The following is a 14,793-nucleotide window of genomic DNA, read 5'->3' on the forward strand; positions in this document are numbered from 1 at the left end:
ACATTTGCCTAGAAAAGACAAAAGCTTCTACATAGAATTCCAAAGGATTTGGGTTTTTTTTTGCCTTAAAAGTTTTTCCATTTCCCAGTCACTTATCTAAAATATTCAGAAAGGTAAACTGAAATAAAAGTTCCAAGAATTAGATGTTTTGCTCACATCTATTTTGGGCATGATTATCTTGTCAGAGGAGGAATGAATGATTTGAGTTTCTTGGGTTTTGAAAAAGATTATTCATCATGCATTATCACGTCGTTTCTTCTTATATATCTCACACTCTTGTGCCCATCAGTCAAGCTGATTCTCTATAGAAGACACTGGCTCTACAGCATTGTAATAAAATTGAAATATTGTTGTTGTTCAGTTGTCGTGGTCACGTCTGACTCCTCATGACCCCACTTGGGGTTTTCTTGCCATTTCCTTCTCCAGCTTATTTTACAAATGTGAAAACTGAGGCAAACAGGATTAAGTGACTTATCTAGGATCACACGTTTAGTAAGTATTTTTTTTGTTTTACAGATGAGGAAACTGAGGCCAACAGAGTTAAGTGGCTTGCCCAGGGTCACCCAGCTAGTAAGTGTCTGAGGCCAGATTTGAACTCAGGAAAATGAATCTTCCTGATTTTAGGCCCTGCAGAGTATACACTGTGCCACTTAGCTGCTCTAGTTGAAATAATACTAACAACAATATGTATTCATTTAATTCTTTAAGGTTAATGCAATTTTCCCCTCCAAACTCTCTCTGTTTCTGCAACAACTTCAAATATTTCCTTCATTTACAGATAAAGAGACTGAACATCAAAGAGGTTATTCCATGCCCATGGTCACACAGCTAGTTAGTGTCAGAGCCAAGTTTAAAGTCAAGTTTAATGATCTTTGCTGAAAGAGAGAGAGAGAGAGTGACAGACAGACAGACAGACATACAGAGACAGACAGAGACAGAGATGGAGGGAGAGAAAGAGAGAAAGAGAGATAAGCTGGAATTGCAGAATTGCAGCTCTAATGCTCCCTATGAAAGTGGGCTGGTCACAACTCTGAGATGCAATTCCTTCATTTGTAAAAGGAGGGAATCTAACTTATAGGAGTGTTTGGGGGATCAGATGATAAAATGCATGAGAAATAGGCACCAAAAAGCACAAACTGCTAAAGAAGTGTCAGGTGGCATTGCTAAAATTAGCTAGAGAGTGTGTGAACACACACACACACACACACACACACACACACACACACACATCTTGAAGTGACAGGCCTGAAGGAGAGGAAAGGCTGTGGATGTGATCTTTCCAGATCAATTGTTGTTTAAAATTCAAACATATGGCACAAGACCTAATATAGCTTGTGTTAATTACCGCACATGTGCCCCATAAAAGAGTCTGTTAAATCCACAGAGCACAAAGAACAGAGAAGGAAAAGCTATTCTGAAAGATTAAGTAAATAGTCTGCAGTTTTCACCCTCCTCCCTTCCCACAGGTGTTTCTGTCTAAGATAACCATGCTTCTGCCTCCCCTTTGCTTCCTTCCTTCCCTCAGGCCCCACACCTGGGAGCCAGGGCTGGGAGCACTCAGAGGTTTCCCTCTAGGGCCACAGCATCCCAAATTGCCCAGACCTTGTAAGTGATTGAGCTTCTCTCTCACTCCCTGTTTCCATGGACCTTGTCAGCTTGCCATTCTCCTCCTATCCTTTAAAGTATTAATTCCAGCTCACAATATAATTTTTTATTTCTCCCAACCAAAGAGAAAGGATCCTTTTCTAGTCTTGTCAATAAGTCATGCTCACCGGGGCAAGGGGGGCGGGGAAGGAACATTATATTGGCTTTGGAACCAATCTACCCCACGACGACACCGGCTACTGTCATGCCCTCCTCTTCACCCATCTTCCTTTGCTTCTCTGCTCTCTAAATCCTCCATACACCTAATGCATTTTTGAGGTTGGCTACAAAAACAAATTCGAGAAGGATGGAGACGTGTCCTATGATTACACTAGGCTCTGGTATAGGAGAATAGAGCCCCCATGGGTGGGCACCAAATATCACAAGGCATCTTTTGTCCCTATCCCACCTGCTGCCCTCCAGAACACATTCCATTCTTAAGTGGCAGCTGAAAGAGGAACCTTGGCAGGTTGATTCAGGATATTACAAATGCCCTCTCCCACCTTTAGGGCACCAGTTCAAATCCAGCTTTCCTGGACAGGTGTGCTTGAGGGTGGTCATTTCCACCAGGTGGCCTGAGCCTCTGCCCCTGGGAGGGAGACCACACATTCCAAAGACATCATCTCTCATCTCAAATCCTCTCCGTCAGGCAGGGAATACATTACCCCCCTAAGGTGGTTTTCTCATCAGAGGCGGAGCAATTCCCCAGATTCTTCATTGCTGTTGTTCTTTCAAAGATACAGTCCTCTGTGGTAGCACTAGGGTCTATGGAAATTAGCACTGAAGGGTGCACCAGAAAGGAAGGTCTGGAAATTGCTAATATTTCACCCTTGAGAAGTCCTGCTATTGATAGTTGCCAGCAAATTTCATTTTCTATGTCACTCCAAATCCCCCATCAGGGTAGGGCTAATATTGAAGCTCCTATTAATGCTAACGAAGCATACAGGAAAATCATGGCCCATCTCAAGCATCTTCCCTCGCTTATTCGAGAAGCAATATTTCTGCCATTTGCTATCTCTCAAGGGAAGGTATCCAAATCAACCTGGAAACCTACTGGGTGAATTCTTCCTTAGTTTATTAAAAAAATAAAATAAACCCTATGACTCATCCTTATTCCTTTTATACAGACCACTCATGGTTTTCCACATTGCTCCTTTTAGTGGACAGGAGAAAAAAACCCAAAGTAAATCATTTTGCATTATTGTTGGTCAATTCCACTGCTAGGATCTCTAAAGACATGATGTTAATTTTTGTAAGGATTTTTAATGCTTTAAGAAAATTGAAAAACTACCCCACAATCTCAATTTCTGTAAAATTACCCATAAAGCAGCATAAACCCTAAACATTATCAATATAATAAAGTTGTTTGTGTTGTGTTTGTTTTAAATTATCTATTATTTTTCATTCTCTCAATCTCTTACCAAATAACCAGGGCAGAGCAATTAAGACTTTGTCCCAGGCATTGAAGTTTAGAGTGCATTCATAGCATCTTATATTAGAAAAACTAAGTTTGTAATTTAGTTAGCAAGAATAATTTGTTAAAATAAAGAGCTATTAGGGACAGCTAGGTGATTCATTGGATAGAGGGCCAGACCTGGAGATGGGATATCTGACCTCAGATATTTCCTAGCTGTGTGACCCTGTGAAAGTCACTCTATCCCCAATTGCCTAATCCTAATCATTATTCTGTCTTGAAATTGATACTTAATATCAATTCTCAGACAGAAAAGTAAGAGTTTAAAAAAAATAAGGAGCTCCTCAATGCCTTTGTAGTCGCACTCTACTTCAAATCCTCTAAGTAGCCTCCTCAGTTCTACCAATTCCTGAGGCTTTGAGTATCTCCAGTAAGTGGTTTCTGCCCCAATGCTATATAATATTCTCAGGTTTATCCCTTCCCTATTCAATTGAAATATACCAAAATGACTAACTGAAGCTGATTCTCAACTCAAGGCCATTCCATCTAATCAGTTATCCTCTGAAAGTGATTCTGAATAAAGAGTTTCCATTGACAGCCATTGAGACAATACTCTTTGACAAGGGTCCATTTATTTCTACAGTATCTCTTTCTGGCATCCTTCTAGGCTCTGCCCTGAAGGTTTGGGGTTGGAGAAAACTAGAAACTATGACTGATTTAGCCTCAATATAAGAGGTAATATTGTTCCAAGAACATCTTTGATATCACTTAACTTTCCTGGACCTCGGTTTCTTTTCTGTAAAAAATGAGGAAATTAGACAAGATGGCCTCTGAGTTACTTTCTGGTTCTAGATCTATGATCTTATCTGCTACTACATTGTGTTTTCCCTGATTCAGTGCTGGACACACACAGGAGATATGGAATACTACATCCTTATTGGCTGAAAGACTGAATCATCCCACAGTGGGTGACCTACACCATTCTAGCCTTGCTCAATAGCATTTATGGAATGTTTATTATATGACTAACAATCAAGGCTCTTGTCTGAGGATTCCAGGTGCTTGCCCTCATATCCCCAGGCCTGACCAAAATTTGTGTGAATAATTATTTGCTTAAAAAAGGAGGGGCTGGGAAAGGAGGCAAAGACTCTCTAGGGGATATATCTAGCTTTTACCAGAGTCTCTTTCCAGTTTGTCTAAAGACTGTTTATAAGTGGCTAAGGAAGTTGGACTCATATTTTTGTCATGTAGGGAACTCCTTCCACCAAGGCAGATGACTTAGTGGGCCTAAACAATTTCTTAAAACTTAGCAAGGTTAAGCAATCTGTGGAGAGTCATATAGCCAGTTAAATGTCAGAGGCAAGATTTTAAGTGAGGTTTCCTTGGCTCTGAACTATTTGCTATACCAGCAGTTATCAAGCCTTTTCATCTAGGCTAGGGACTCCTTTATACACTTAAAATTCAATGAGGATCTCCTCCAAAAAGCTTCTGTTCATGTTGTTATTGTTATTGTTGAATAGTGCCCAACTCTTCATGACTCCACTTAGGGCTTTCCTGGCCAAAAAAAACACCAGAGTGGTTTGTCATTTCCTTCTCCAGCTCATTTTACAGATGAGGAAACTGAGGCAAACAAGTTTGTGACTAACCTAGTGTAACACATCTAGTAAATACTTGAGGTCAGATTTGAACTTAAGAAGATGAGATTTGCTAAATTCAGATTCAGCATTCTATCCATTGACTCAACTAGGTGTCCTTTGGGTTATGAGCCTAGATTGTTAGTCATATAATAAACACATCATAAATGCTATTAAGCAAGGATGGAGTGGTGTAGGTCACCCACTGTTGGACGATTCAGTCTTTCAGCCAATAATAATGTAATATTCAGTATCTCCTATGTGTGTCCAGCAGTGAAGCATGGGAAATATTGTGTAGTAGTAGATAAGTTCAGTTCATAGATCTAGAACCAGAAGGTAACTCAGAGGCCATCTTGTCTAATTTCCTCATTTTTTACAGAAGAGAAAATTGAAATTCAGGGAAGTTAAATGATAGTAGAGACGGTTCCATTGTTCTTGGAACAACATTACCCGTACAAACCCATCTAAATAATATTTATCCTATTAGGAATTGAAACATTTTAATATTATGAAAATAGTTTGAACTTATAGCCCCCAAAAGGGTCTCAGGAAAACACAGGGCTCCTGGACCTGAGTACACTTTTAAGAACCATCTCACTATATACCATGATGCTTCTCACTGGAGGTAAACAATGAATAAAGCACAAAACTTCACTCACCTTTCCTTCCCGAGTTACCATGGCCTGAGGGCTTATCTGTGACTGAACCTTTGTTGGAGAAGGGAAAAAAACAAACAAACATCAGGATACATTCTGAGTTGACTTCTTTCAAAGTTTTGGTACATTCTGATGATATAAGCCCATGGTATGATACTATTTCCTTTATACACATCTAGGATAACCATATGCAGTTTTAATGTACAATATACATATGAAGAGATTTGCTTTCCATCAATGTTCCCAATATTCAAGTGCTAGTGAAGTGATCCGTGGTTTTGTCATTTCCCCAACTCAAGAATCATTTCTATACTACTACTATTCCTGTTCAATACAGCTCTCTCCCTTAGTTACCTCTACTGTGCACTAAGCAGTATCCCAGTCTGGTAGGTTAATTTCTTCAGCAAAACAAGCTGAAAAGAAAAACACCTTTCATCCCAGCTGCAATAACTGACATCTTATTGGCTAGAGCAGGAAATCGGTGATTTTCCAATTGCATTAACTGGAAAATAGTCAGTCCAATCATACTGAATGGGCAAAAATGGTCCAAGGCATGGAAACAATTTTCCACTGAGTGGGCTTGTCCCTTGAGGGAATGGATGTCAAGTACACTTGGTTAAACATGCTGCTGTACACATCTGGGTGTCTTACACAGACCTGTTCTACACCAGAGACACCTGTATGCTCTAGGGAATCCATACCCATGAAAATGACAGAGTGATAGGGAGAAATGGAGACACTTGGTAACTCATCTACAAAATGGTGCTCAGGGAAAGATATTCCCTTAAATAAACCACTAAATATTCTTGAAAAAGGTAGTGTAATGATGTGGAACTGTGGATCTTACAATATCATTCTTCCATATACTGGATTTAGAGGAGAATTCATTTAGTTTGTTTATGCTTTGTTTTAAGGAAAGCCACCCAGATCATTTATAAGATGTACAAAGCCAAAGAAGACTTGCTTTCTAAACTCTGTGTAAGCAAAACTTTCCCATTCCTTTTTTAAAAAGCACAAAAGCAAACTTTCCATTTTGCCTTATGAATTTAAGTCTGCTATTGCTAATACTTATATCCCTTTCCACTCATACCCTCCTACCCCCATAATCTACAAAGATCATGAAGAATGTGGAAAATCCAAGGTGTTTAGAGAAAAGCCACTACAACAGTGGAATTGGATTTCATTAGACTGTGGTCAGGAAAAAAAGAACCTGGCCCAGGTAGCATTAAATTGTTTTTGTTTGCTTGAAATTTCCCTGGGAATGGGTCCAGGGGAAGAAGTATTGAGGAAAATGGAGGGAAATTAATAGATTATTCATTTCTGAATGCCAATAAGCCCTTATGTTAAGCTTATGAGACTTCTACCTTTATTTTCTTTGTGGAAATAAAATTGATCGACTTTGTCACTTCTACTGTATCCCACCATATAAAACTAGTCTAAGCAAAAATTTTGCTCAAAAATTAGAAACAAAAAATAGAAGCAGGTACTTCTTTCATGAATTTCATGAACCCAAAGGGTATTATGTGCTTTATAGTACCACATATTCATCTAACCTGAAAAATGTGGCATTTATTAAATTAAGAAACAAGGATTGGACTAGGAAGCAAAGCCCATAGACTGGTCACTTGGCATCATTTCTACTCAGGTCTAAACAGGACCTATTTGAGTTGAGTCTTCCTCTGTTAGAACCAGTAAGACCTCACAATCCCCACCAATGTTTCCAAGAATTCCAACACCCTTCTCCAACCAGACCCATTGCATCAGACCCAATGGCGTTTCTCTCTCCAGCCCACTGATTCCTCCCATACTACCCCATAGTACCTGAACATACAGGAGTTTTGTTCTGCACAGAAGAGCCACTGATAGGCTTTCCATCAGTGGTGACACACCAGCAGTATCCAGTATATGTATGACACTGCACCTGTTCAAGGAAATGAGCAATGGTCATTAGATCCAGGCATTGTTTCAGCAGGGCTGGGTTGAGTTAGCTTGTGAAGGTAAATGACATATCTTGTAATTGATACCTGGACCATTTCTATTTTTCCTATACTCACCTTCACAGAGTATTCACATAAAGAAGTCAGTCAGCCAATACCATTGATTAAAAGCCTATTACAGGGGCAGCTAGATGGCTCAGTGGATAGAGTCAAGCCTAGCTAAACACAAGAGGTCCTAGGTTCAAACTTGGCCTCAGACACTTCCTAGCTGTGGGACTTTGGGCAAGTCACTTTACTCTAATTGCATAGTCCTTATCACTCTTCTGCTTTGGAACTGATACATAGTATTGATTCTAAGACAGATGGTAAGGGTTTTAAAAAAAAGCCTGCCATATTACATCCTGGAAATAAGAGTAGATACTGGAAAAAAATAGTAGAGACATCTGCTTTCAAGGGTAATTTATCTAAAATAAGGCTTTTAAAGTAGCACTTCCTGTAATATTGATATCATACTAACTGAGGAACTAAATGTTGAAGGAATAGTGAGAAATGGAAGTTACTTTCAGATTGGGTCAATCAGGAAGATCTCTAGAGGAGGGGAAATTGTAATATTAAGGATGGCAACACATGGTCCTTGCTTTTAGGGCGATGACTTGCATTAAAGATTGAAGAGGTTACTCTTTTCACTCTCCTTGGTTAATGTCTTAACACAAATGAGAGAATCAGAGATATAGAGCTGGAAGATGCCTCAGAGGAAATCAAGTCCAATTCTTCATTTTACAGATATAGAAACTGAGGTCCAGGAGGAAGATGAAGGGATTTTTCCAAAGTCACATAGTTTCAGAAGTGGGATTCAGACCCTGGTTGTGTGGCTCCAGAGCTAAATTTTACTTTAATACATATCTTTTCTTTTTATTCTAGCTGTATTTTGTTTATTTGTAACTTTATTTTAGGTTAAGTATCTTGTCCAAGGTCAAAGAGATAATAACTACTAGGTGATAGCAATGATTCTACTGTAATGGACACAAGTCAGAAGGCATTTTATCCAATTAGTATGATGTTCAGCCATTTTTCAGTAATTTTTGACTTTTTATGACCCCATTTGGGGTTTTTCTTGGCAAAGATATTGGAGATGAATGCTATTTCTTTCTCCAGCTCATTTTACAGATGAAGAAACTGAGACTAACACGATTAAGTAAGTGACTTGCCCTGGGACACACAGTAAGTGTCTGAGGCCAGATTTGAACTCAGGAAGATGGATCTTCTTGACTCCAGGGCCTGAACTCTTAAACACTGAGCCTTCTAGCTGCTCTTAATTAGCATGATGACCACAGCATAATAAAGCAACAGAAGGTCTATGTGAACAATAGAACATATGGTTCACATTGGAGCCATAATAATAAAAGTAGCATTTATATAGTACTCAAAGGTACTTTGCAAAGCACCTTTCAGATAGCTCATCTTATCCTCATAGCTCTGGGAGGTGGATATTAGTATTGTCCCCATTTTACAGATGAGGAAACTGAGTATCTGAGGAAAGATTTGAACTCAGATCATCTCAATTCTAGGTTCAGTACACTATCCTCTGTAACACCTACATCCTAAACCTTATACAATCAAAAAGGCCTCCAACTTACATCAGCAATTTTTGTCTTCCCTTTGTACTTTAGGTGAGAAAGAACATCATCTTACCCCCTTAACTACCCTTTCCAGGATAGCATAAGGAAGTTTCTAAAAATCAAGAAGCAGGCATCCCTGTGCCCTTCTCCTCCTCCCATCATTACCTTCCAAGTAATGTGGCTAAATGATCATCTGTTCCCCAAAAGAGCTATTTCAATGGTACCTTGAGCCAACAGTAATGCTGAGAAGCTCATTGTATACAGACCATAACACTGAACAAAGTCTTTGAATGGGAGCTCAACATGCCCAGCTGAGCCCAAGTCCCTTGTGATACTGGGCACTGACCCAGTTCTGTTCACTCTCAGCTGGGTAAAGAAACACCTCTTAGATCAAGAGTGGCAAACACCCAGAGCCTTTCTAAATCCCTAGATGGCTCCAGCAGGACTTCTTGGGTGGGAAACATGGCTGAAAACTTGGAGGGCACCCCTCTAGATTTTGTCAGCACCACGGGAATAAACTCATACAGAGAACATTCTTCTCTTAGAGCTAAGAGTTTAATGAGATCTAGCTGTTAACTTTCCCCTTCTCTGACACTAATCATCTTTAGAGAAAGATGTGTCTGGAAGACTATGCCAACCATTCTGACTCAATCTGAAGCTCTTTTGACTCCTCCTGCTCCATGAAGCTGTCTTCTTCCAAACAGGCAATGCCAACTGAGCCTAGCCCCCTGGGGTTGTTCAAGTTTCCTATCCAAAGAGATTGACTGTTGAATTTGGAGAAGAGACGCGAAAAAATGGGATATGGGAATAGATGCCAAGCCAGCTCTGAGGGTTCATCTCAGATTCATGCTACTTATGGAAGAATTTTGTATCCACCCAGATACACGGTGAGTAGCCAAAGTTAATAGCATCTGCTAGTGTCAAGAGAGAACAGGGCATCTATATTAGTGGTCAACAATGTAATACCAGACTTTTATTATATTATGATTCAGGGGACCATGACATATGGTCCGTCCAAGTCTATAAAATGGAAAGCTGTGGTATTGGGGTTAGAGATGGATTTTGAGCCAGCAAGACTTGGATTTGAATCTCATCTTGTTAGCTGCATAAATATGAACAAGTCTATAAAAAAATCTCAGTTTCTTTGTCTGTAAAAGGTGGGGATAGCACCTGTAGTACCTGCCTCAGAAGGTTGATATGTGGCTCAAATGAAATCACACCTGCAAAGCAATTTATACTTTTAGAAGGCATTCTGTAAACTTTAGTTAGACTAGATATCCTTTGAAATCTCTTTCCTCTCAAAGAGTCTCTGGCTTTATATAAGCTTACTGTATAAAACAGAAGTTGGTATGCCAGGATCTCTTCCCCAGGGATGGGAGGAGTTTCAAAGCACACAGACTCAAACTTACAATTCTTACCCTTGGATTTTGCTGCTAAACAGAGCCCTTACTCCTTAGATTAAACTACTGTGGCACAGCTGAAAGATAATAACAGATTGATTCCTAGTTCAATGATGTGGAAATAAGGAGGGGAGAAAAAGGGAGAGAGAGAGAGTTTACCATTTTCTTTGGAGCAAGTACAAAATAAAACTCATACTCTTTTACAGAGTTTAGGTGTACAGAAAAACTCCATAGCAGAATCCCTTAGGCAAAAAAGAAAACTGAAGCAAATTTGGGTCAGAACAAGTTCAAAGGGCAGGTGGAATTATTTTAGTGAATTTCCTTTTCTGCAAGAACTGCCTTTAAAGAGTAACTGGATCTAACTTTAAAAACTAGATACTCCTTTTTTAAGCTTTTAAAATCTGTTGTTGTTGCTGTAAGAGAGAGGATATGCCTGAAAATGTATAATGTATTTTCCAGGGAATTTTGGGCTCTTTTTAGCCAACTAGTAGAAAGATGTTTTTACCCAAAAGATAGAGCAATTAATAACTAGCATTTATGAAGCTCTTGAGAACAGAGTACTTTACACATACACACACACAGAAGGACCTCACAAGAATCTTTGATATAACAACTATTGGCATCATCTCCATTTGAGAAAGGAAGAAACTGAGGCTAACAGCAGTTGGTGTGACTTGCCCAGAATCACATCACTAATAAGTATCTGAGATAAGATTTAAACTCATCTTCCTAGTTCAACATCTAGCATTCTATCCTCTATGTTATGTTCTTTCTTAGCAAATTGTCTGCATACATATATGCAATGAAGCCATAGACATCTGAATGGGGGCAAGACTAGTTTAAATTACTAAAAATCTTATCTAGCTTTTTTTGTCTTTAAAATTTATAAAATGTCATGTTACAATACAAAAAGTAAGCATTCTTCATCCACTTGAATTTTCCTGTGTGGATGGTAAAGCCTCATTATTTATTATGGTTATAGAGCTTGTCTGGTAGGCTTACAACCGTCATCCAGAAGATGTGCAGTCCAAAGAACTTGTTCATCATTATGTGGATCTTAGACAAATACTACAAATGGATAGTGAGCTGGATATAGAATTAAAGAGAAGAAGGAAGAGAGCAGATGAATTTCTTTTAGGATATTGCAAAGCCTCTTTAATGGAGTTCTCTTTTCCCACAACCAAAAGTCCATCTTTTTTTAGTGGCAATAATCTAGTGCTGGTTGTGTATATCTTAAAGTCTCAAAAAGATCCCAATCTGAAGAAGAATTTATAGGGTCAAAGCTCTGAAAAGCTAGAAAGGGCCTTGGAAGTCACTGAGTTCAACCTCCTCATTTCACAGATAAGGAAACTGAGGCTTAGAGAGTTAAAGTGGCTTATTCAGGGTCACATAGCTAAAAAGTGTTGGTAGTGAGAACTGTACCTAGATTTTAGTGACTCCAAATGCAGTGCCCCAATTTTCACATTATATTGCCTAATCAAAAATATCACTCACAGGGCAATGGAAAGAGATGTGGTATATGTGTGCAGATTGCAAAACAAAACATATACGTAACTATTAAGAACTGGAGCAAAGAATTAGTCAACAAGCATTAATTAAGTACCTACTATGTGCCAGGTACCAGGCTAAGTACTTACTGGAGAAAGGTAAAAAACACAGTCCCTGCCAAAAAGAAGCTCACAATCTAATAGGGGAAACAATATGCAAAAATTATGTATATACAAGATAGGGCAATTGAGAAGGAAGACAATCTCAGAAGGAAGATCCTAGGGGGGTGGGGGTGGGGTGGAAGGAGGGAATTAAGTTAAGTCTGATAAGAAGTTAGGGAAGCTAGGAGGCAGAGGTAAGGAAAGAATATATTTCAGATGTTGGTGAGAACCAGCATAAAGACGTGAAATTAGGAGATGAAGTATTGAGTGAGGAACAGTAAGTAGTGTGGATTTTAAAATTAATATTCAATATCTCCAAAGTATAATATTTATAAATATTTATTAATATTTAACTAGAGAGCTAGAGAACACAGGGAATGTTCGCCACTCAATTCACGTGGAAGAGAGGTGTGGCAGAGCGAACCCCAACTATATACAGACCAGGTAACAGAGCACATATATACAAAAGGCAAAAGGAATTGTTGGTAATAGAGAAAAGAAGTTTGGGTAATGTAGTTTTAGGGATTCACGATAATTCTAACTATACAATAGGATGGTAGAGGGGAAATAAAATTTAAGAATACTATAAAAATAGAATGGAGAGCTCTATGGGGAAATGTACAGATATGCAATTCATGAATACATATGATATTCAAACAATTCTCTTTCTCACAAGCAATAGAGATAGTAAATTAAGTCTTCAATAAAATAGTTTAACTGATAATAGAAGTATAAACACAAACCTAATACATCTACTTATGATGGTTCCCTCATAGTGACATGAGTAGAATGCAAGAACAGTACGAAAATATCTAGTACATCTACAGGAGTTTAGAGAGAAAAACATATTTTTGTATATGTATGTAGGGGGATTGTGCTTAAAACTGGTATATTTTGGGAAGGATAGGAGAGATGATAAAGGAGAAAAGTAAAGGTTTGGGAGTTAAGGAACCAACTAAAATTAATTATTTTTTAAAAAAGGAAGAATGGAATTTTAGTCACCTGAATCTTAGAGAAGATGTTGGTTTGGTAACAGGATTATGGAGACACTGCAAGTAGCAGGGGAAAGGGAGGCACCAGGAAATTCTCATGGAAGAGGAGGCTAGGGAAGAGTGAAAATATAGCTTAAGGCCAGGAAGCATTGTTTATCTGTCTTGAGTAAGAAATAGTCAAGATAGAGAAAAGAAAGGAGAACACAATTTCTGTCCAAAAAAATGCCATAGGTAGACTAACCCAGAAAAACAACTACCATACAACTAATCTATCCACATGGCAAAATGCCCCAACAGGCAAGCAAGTTGATGGTAGAATATAAGTAGAAGTATAATCAGTCGAAACTGGTGGGGCAAGGGGAAAAAGAGGAGAGAGTAGTGCTGGTTCTGTATGAAATAACTCCATAAGGAATACAAATGCACCTGGACAGGGCAAACAATTTCCCTGAGATTCCCAAAGGACTAAACATATACAGCACCTAACTTCAGGGGTCCATGAGGTTAAGTAGCAAAATGATAGCTACTTCAAGGAGGAAGTATGTTCTCCTAAAAAAGATATAGTGTCCTTTTGCCCATTTTATAGCACCTTAGGTAGGGTACAATCCTATTCACCCTGTGCTGGATTATTGGTTCTGAACCTGAAAAAGGGCTTTGGGGGAGGTGAAGAATCTAATCTTAGAAGAGGGGAAAACTTACTATATTCCTCACAAATGGGGTGTAAAAACTTGGAGTGAGGGAGAAGAAAGTGGGCATTTTTGGAAGAACATGTAAGACATCTATTATTAGTAACAAATGACCTGAAAAATAGGTTATGGAGAGACAATTTAAGAATCATCAAATTCCTTAAAAACCATAACTGATAGAAAAATAAATAGATATATTTCAAGAAATCACAAAATAAAACTTCCTAGATCCATTAGAACAAGAGAGTAGTAGCTATCATACTTCCAGTTAAGATGGCGGCAGTGTAAGGAGCAGCTGCTTGATCTCTCCTGACCGAACCACACAGGACCCCTCAAGGGGAAATAAAAACGAGTCCAGAGGAACGAAGGAACCCCACAACAGGGCGCAGCATTGAAGGTACGCAGAATCGGGGCATTTCCACGCTATAAAGGGGTGAAACAGCTCTCACTAAAACGCGAGAGGAAGAAGCCCCTCCCCCACCCCCCCACACCACACACCTCGCACAACGCGCCAACGCACAAGTGGGAAAACAGGACTGGGGCAACCAGATAATCACTGGCAGCCCCAGAGCCTGTACCTGTGTGCTGCAAGACGAGGGACCCCAGGTGTCTGGGGGGCGCAGGGACTTTCCCCGGAGCGTGTCCACCTGGGTGAAGGCACCGCCTGGGGCCGGGACAAAGGCCCCTAAAACACAGCCTTTCCCAAGCTCTGAAGGCATCGCCTCAGGTGCGAATCTCCAGCCCACGGACTTTCACTACCTTCTGCTGGGGTGAAGGCAGGGCCCTAAGAGCATCTGCCCAGGCAAAGGCAGTGCCCTAGGCTTGAATAACGATCTCCAGCCCAGGCTTGGACCTCCAGTGAGGACCCAGTGCGGACCTGAGCGCGGCTGTGGAAGCAGCCCCAAAGACTGCTGAAGGAACCTCGGGCAGAGGGGCAGACCGGGAACTACCAGGAGGCCTGACCCCGAGGACAAGGAGACCCCGGAGCCCCCCGGGAGCTTGCAAGGCCCTGGCAGACCCTGAGTGCAAAGACAAAGCCATCCACCATGATCAGGTGGGATTTATACCAGGAATGCAAGGATGGTTCAACATTAGGAAAACCATCCACATAATTGACCATATCAACAGTCTAACAAACAAAAATCACATGATTATCTCAATAGAT

General features: G+C 39.8%; 1 protein-coding gene across 1 annotated transcript in view; it reads right to left on the reverse strand.

The window, feature by feature from the left end:
- SMOC1 (SPARC related modular calcium binding 1) overlaps positions 1-14,793 on the reverse strand; it is a 249,322-nt gene that overhangs the window by 73,668 nt on the left and 160,861 nt on the right. The window contains exons 4-5 of the mRNA XM_044664914.1: positions 7,170-7,269; positions 5,352-5,399 (exon numbers count right to left, since the gene is read on the reverse strand). Coding sequence (XP_044520849.1) covers positions 5,352-5,399; positions 7,170-7,269 — 148 coding nt within the window. The remainder of the gene's footprint in view (positions 1-5,351; positions 5,400-7,169; positions 7,270-14,793) is intronic.

The sequence above is a fragment of the Gracilinanus agilis genome, chromosome 2 (assembly GCF_016433145.1).
Source record: "Gracilinanus agilis isolate LMUSP501 chromosome 2, AgileGrace, whole genome shotgun sequence".
NCBI lineage: Eukaryota > Metazoa > Chordata > Mammalia > Didelphimorphia > Didelphidae > Gracilinanus > Gracilinanus agilis.